General features: G+C 34.0%; 1 protein-coding gene across 1 annotated transcript; it reads right to left on the bottom strand.

Annotated features, from left to right (window-relative positions):
- Nucleotides 1-3,786: 3,786 nt before the first annotated feature.
- On the bottom strand, nucleotides 3,787-6,508 carry LOC133679571 (protein SRG1-like). The gene is made up of 4 exons (XM_062102208.1): nucleotides 6,104-6,508; nucleotides 5,764-6,011; nucleotides 5,221-5,545; nucleotides 3,787-4,542 (listed from the first exon to the last, which is right to left on the bottom strand). The coding sequence occupies exons 1-4, from the start codon at nucleotides 6,368-6,370 to the stop codon at nucleotides 4,291-4,293; spliced, it is 1,092 nt and encodes a 363-aa protein (XP_061958192.1). The 5' UTR covers nucleotides 6,371-6,508; the 3' UTR covers nucleotides 3,787-4,290.
- Nucleotides 6,509-6,590: the final 82 nt, after the last annotated feature.

The raw sequence follows: 6,590 nt of genomic DNA, 5'->3' as shown, positions 1-6,590 counted from the left end.
ACTTTATTATTAGTATAAGCGATTTTTTTTTCGTTGATGAGTTGAAACCTGGGCCCCACTTGGAGCCTCCCTCTGCTCTGATGCGTACAGTTGGCACGATTACAGGATCTTCTGCTTTCCAGATAAATTACTCCTTTAAATTCTAAAGAGACCCGACGGGTTGATATTTCAATAATTATTTTTTAAAATATTTTTTTATTAAAAAATATATTAAAATAATAATTTTTTAAAATTTATTTTGACATCAACACATTAAAATAATTTAAAAATATAAAAAAATTAATTTTAAATAATAAAAAAATTAATTTTTAACCAATTTGTTTTTGGACAAGACTCCGGAAAAAGGCATAGTCTGAAACCTAGTTTTAATAAAAATTAATTTAATATAATCTAATAAAAATAATAATTTTATATTAAAATATGTTAAAATAATTTTATGTTACAGCATATTAAAAAATTAAAAAGAAAATTATTTATCATAGGTCTGATTCTTTTTTGTTTTGCAAATATATTTCAAAAAAAGTTTTTAGGATTTTACAGAACACAATTTTCATTAAATTTAAAGAAAAAGACCCACAATCTATAAATTAAATAACAAACCATATTGTGTTGTCAAATAAACTAGAAGCGTGTAATATTTAATAATATTTCAAATCCTAACACTAATTTGAACTATAATGAGTTATAGCTCCATTAACATTAAAATTTTTTCTTCAAAAAGTCTTCGATATTAATACTACTAATAATAAAGTGATGATAATGATATAAATCTAGAAATTAAGGATTTAATTGTAATATCTAGTTGATATTTAACTCTGTTTGGTTTTACGTTTTAAAAACGTTTTTGAAAAAAATTAATTTTTTTTATTTTTTGTTTTAAATTATTTTTTTAGTGTTTTCAGATTATTTTAATGTACTGATATTAAAAATATTTTTAAAAAATAAAAAAAATATTATTTTAATACATTTCTAATAAAAATACACTTAAAAAAACAACCGTAACAAACATAAAACCTCCCCGTGTATTCTACTTCTCATTTAATTTCATTTCCTCTAAATGGAAAGTTGTCACCTAAATTTTAAGCCAAAATCTTGTTCAACTTGTTAAGTTTAGGTTCTTCTTCATAATAATAATCATGAAGAAAACACTAGCATAGCTTTTTTCTGTATTAAAATATTTGATTTTGCGACTTAGCTGTGTTTTTAAAAAATCTTGAGTTTGTTTTATTTTAAATTAATATTTTTAATAATTTTTAATTTTTTTAACATGGATTCTTCTACAAGCCTTGAATCTGGTAATATATATATATAGAGAGAGAGGTCATGAGAGTGACAATGAACAAGAGGCTTGATCATGAGCAATTATAGGTTGAGTTCTAACCAAACAAGCAGCATTATTAAAAGAACTAAAGAAATTAAAAGTTGAGAAAGCATGCTTTTACTGCATCTTATTTTTTAGGAAGTAGGGTTGTTACCAAATGGTTGTTACTTGTTAATGATTGTGATGTAAAAATTTTTAAAATTGATTTTTATTTAGAAAATATATTTAAATAATATTTTTATATATTTAATTTCAAATACATTACAAATAAAAAATAAATAACTCTAAACTTCTTCGAGAATATGATTTGGAAAGGTGCAGTCCAATGGCGCTCCCAAATCGTGCTTAAGTGAAGGTAACCGAGGTTAAAAATTTTGAATTTTTTTTAAATTAATATATATACTTTTATTTTTTTATTTTTTTTAATGCATTAATATTAAAATATTTTTTAAAAAATAAAAAAAATATTATTTTAAAAACTTTTTAAATAAAAAATATTTTAAAAAACAATTATAAACACACTTCCAGACCAGACCATGATAACAGTAATCGCAATCTAAGAAATCATCATCTCCTATCATGGTAGGGTAAGAAGCGTGGGGATAAAAGATGCATTTAGCAGTCAATAAAGCACCTGTGGAATCTCTAGTTAAGAGGCCAACACTGCCAGATATATATCGGGGATGCTCCATTGAAGTTTATCTTGCTTGAACCTTACCGGCCAGGTGTTGAGTATACAACTAAAGTCCCACATTGGCTAGAAATAGAGAGGATCATGGGTATATAAGAATGAACAAATATCTTCATTGGTATGAGGCCTTTTGGGTATAGCCTAAGAGCAAATCCATGAGGGCTTAGGCCCAAAATGAACAATATCATACTAATATGGAGATAAGTGGTGTCCATAGTCCTTACAAGTGGTATCAGAGCCAGGCTCCGGAGTTAGCCATGATAGATGAATCCTCGGAATGCCGAACAAAAGGTGGTGGGCCCCCAATCACGATGTAATCCATGGATCAACTCTATTGGATAGGCAGTGTGCTCCAGATACTTCATGGATGTGTTCTGATCCCAATACGGTGAAGAGGAGTTGACCTAGAAAGAGCAAACTTTCAAGTCAGGTAGTGCTCTCCGGATGCTTCATGGACGTGTCCTGACCCCAACACGGTGAAGTAGAGAATGAAGAATCCTGGTTGGTTAAGAGTGGACGGATGAATGATCGGTTTGAGGGGAGGCTCGGTAGTCCTTTGTTCGAGGGGAGGATTGTTGGGTATACGACCAAAGTCCCACATTGGCTAGAAATGGGGAGGATCATGGGTATATAAGGATTGACAAATATCTCCATTGGTATGAGGCTTTTTGGGTATAGTCCAAGAGCTAATCTATAAGGGCTTAGGTCTAAAGTGGACAATATCATATTAATGTGGAGATAAGTGGTGTCCATAGTCCTTACACCGGGGTTATGCTAGATGGAGACCGCAGGAGTTAACATGCTATATATTAATTGCCACCAAAATATAATCTCCTGGTGCTGGGCCTGAGCTTTTGCCAGTACCGACCAGTTCTTGTTCTTGAAAACCAGATCGTAGAAGTTAGAACCCTATCAAAAGCTTTACTCGTATCAAGTCTAAAGAACATGTCTACGCTTATTTTCAAGATGATGCATGATCTCATGTGCAATTAAAATGTTATCAGAAACAAAAACTTATTTCGAATAACTACAGTTTGGTTCTCACTGGTAACTTTTGAAAGAAAGCAGCTTGATCGACCCGCATGAATCTTGGATATGACATTATTTGTAAAACACTGAGAACCAAAATGTATTGCACTGATTTCGCTGATAGTACAGAAAGGAAAAAAAAAGAGAAAAAAGAAGTTGGGTTGGGCTGTGGCGCAATCAAGCTTCTCTTTCTCTCTTATCATTTAGTTAGTATAGTTTTATTTACTATTCACAAATAATATTTACTATTTCTAAATAGTGTTTACTCTATAAAGCTCTTCAGATCGAATCCTGAGTTCTTAGACTTTTCTCTTCTAATTTTCTTAAAATGAATAATTAATTTAAGTTAAAGAAAAATCTATTAAATACAAAGACTTGTACAGATTTTACCAAGTTTTTTAAAGAAGACCCAGAAAGTATGATGACTGTCAAGAAGCCACATCACCTCTACAATTTCCTAAGGAAGCTCGTCAGGGATGATGCTTTTATGCTCTATATTTCTCGTATGCTATTACGTGTTTTTATTGACCAACAATAAATGATTTATTAATGATAAATGCCTCAAGCTTTTGTTCATCTTGCCGATGATGAATTCTCATTCTGTTGTCTGGGAAAGAATGATGCAGACACGCTTCTATTGAGTGGACTAGCATATGCAGATGACATAGAAATTGTTGGGACATGGATCTCGAGTTACTAAATGGGCACATAGCTCTCAGATTTGCTGGGAACAGAGAAAGCTAAATACGGGAAAACTTGTACGACTGCTAAATTCCAGAGACCAAGTGATACAAACATGCTGCAGAGGCAGCGAGCGTCTAATCTTTAACCAGCCAGCGTGCCGGGCAATTACAAAGCGTGGACATAGGCTTAAGTCAACAAATCATCAATTAGAAAAGGGCTTGAACAGGTAAATCACATAATGAGGTGGTTTGTGCTTGCAATGTTTGCAGCTTGGGTTCTAGGTGGTCTGGCGGCGTGAATTAGTAATATTTGCAGCTCCTCTTCAACTTCTTCAATTGCCTCCCAGCAGAGATACTTCACAGATCCAAGGAATGTAGCTTCGTTTAAACACCCTTTATATAGGATAACAATGCTGGATTTTCAATCCATCGCATTTAAGTTGCTTAAAGCTGGTCTTCAAATATAGAACCTAACAATCCATGGCATGGATAATTAGTAGTTCTGTACATAAGTAGCTTAATAAATTCAACTCTCTTTACTTTTATGGGTGCACAGCAGTGTTGTCTTATCCATCTGCTATTCTCAAGCATTCAAGGTATGACTTGCCATTCAATTTTTGAGAAAAAAAGTCCTTGAAGTACTTCTCTGTAGGGACGCTCCGGAAGATTGCAGGATTATGCTCGCCAAGAAGACTGGGAGCAGGGCCTAAGACAGAGTCAAGGTTGGAACTGTAGAATGTAGCAACAGAGAGTCTCTCCTTTGCTGAATTCACTTTTGCCCTATGCTCAACGCTCCTATAAACACCATTGCTAATTATCTGCAGAGAAAACATGAACAGCAACAATCTTATGTTAAGGCATGCCAGTTTCATGTTTACTGTTAAAGTCATTAAAAGTTATACATGGCCCAGGTGATCTTATTGGATGTTGTTACCCTTTTGAGGTTCTGATGGAAAATCAACAAATATTTTAATGTCAAATTAGAAAGCAATTCACATTCTTCTTCAGGCATATTGTTCACATCTCACATCGCCTTCAATGCTTCTGAGAAGTTGGGGTCTAATTCTACGGTCCCTATGAATGAAAAAGGAGCATCTCGCATGATGGAAACAGTGGGCAGCTAAATGCATGAATTGTGATCTTACCAATTCGGATTCTTCTAAGAATTTATCTTTTAAGATATCCAAAATCAAGTGGAACATTATTCAATCAGACAATGGCAACATCAGAGATCAACTTTTCTGATAATGCAGACATAACAGTGAATAACCAATTTCTCCTTTAAATTTATCATTCTATACAAAGAAAAAACATGTTAGCCAAGAGTATTTTCTGCAATTTTGAGTGAAATAACATCGACTTATTTATCTTTTCCCATACATTAGAGGCTTGCTTCCCATACAATTTTGAGTGAAATAACATATTTATTCATGTACAATCCAATCAAGCAGCTTGTAGACTGTGGTGCTACACTGAGCAAAGCGAAAAAACAGTACCTCTGTAATGTCACCAACATTGACAACAAAAGCATTTGGAAGTGGTTTAACAGGAATCCATCTCCCTTCCTTTCTAATTTCTAGTCCTTCAGTATCACTGAGCTGAAAGAGAATTGTTAAAGCATCAGCATCAGAATGGGGACTGAACCCAATAGCCTTATCTGGCTCAGGACATGGTGGATAGTAATTCATTCTAATCGATTGAACTCCATCACTGAATAGCTCTTTCATTTCCTCAGCATCCATCTTTAAACCTTTTGCCATATGACCCAAAATTTCACTGGCTAGCTTTTTAACTTCTGAACAGTAAGTTTCTAGAGTCTCTCTGCATTTAAAAAATGATAATTTCAATTGAAATGAAAAAAATTGCTAGTACACAGATTTATTAATTTCTTAAACTCTAGCCTCAATCTCATGTGTTATAGCTTCACCTAGACTCCTAGTTAATGAAATAAACCAAACTGTGAAGTGTCTGCTTTTATGTTTGTGCATTTCAGAGTGGATTTTGACTCCAAGAAGAAAGAGAGGATGAAAGAGAGATACCTGAGGTTTGGAGGGAGCTTGTCAAAAAGGTCATTCATTCTAAGATAAAGAGGAAGGGTTGTTACATAGAACATATCTGACCAGTCTAGCTTCTGCTCCTCTGATACCACAAAGAGCTGCCCAAATCCCTCGTGATTATCTGGTTTCTGCCACAGCTTCTTCTTGTCTTCGTACGGAAGTTTGAAGAAATTCTCGACCTGCATCTTGAATTCTTCCAGCAATGTACTGCTGACTCTGTGGTTCACAACCTGTTTATAATATATCATCGACGACAATTAGCATTGGTGCCACAGGTCTAAATATAATGTAAAAATAACATGAAAGAAAGGCTCATTCACACCTGGAAGAAACCCCACTCTCTGCAAGCAGAGTGCAAGATGTCCAGCTCAGAATCCATGGAATCTTCAATAGCCAATCTTTCAAGATCGATAACAGGGATCGACGAAAGTAGTAGTGACGCATCGGTTGAGATAATTGGAGGATCTTGATCAGGTTGTTCATACCGAGGTGGGATCTTGGTCATAGACTCCTTGGCCATCTCTTGAACGCTAGGTATAATTATAGATTTTCCAAAGTTCACTGCTTCTAGTTCTAGTGATGACTCCATCGTTAGCACCGAATGCTCTATGGTAAAGCCTTTTAGAAACCCAGTTCTTGGAGAAAGTGCGGTGACTGGTGAGACCCGCGCCCCCCCACTCAACAGTCAACGCTCTTTTTATTTCTATGGAGAAGCCTCCAATTGTGATTGTGATATATATATATATATATATATATATATATATATATATATATATATATATAAACCTAAAGAACGGCGATTTCTCGTA

Source organism: Populus nigra, chromosome 19, assembly GCF_951802175.1.
Source record: "Populus nigra chromosome 19, ddPopNigr1.1, whole genome shotgun sequence".
Lineage (NCBI taxonomy): Eukaryota > Viridiplantae > Streptophyta > Magnoliopsida > Malpighiales > Salicaceae > Populus > Populus nigra.
This window is presented reverse-complemented; position numbering and strand designations above follow the sequence as displayed.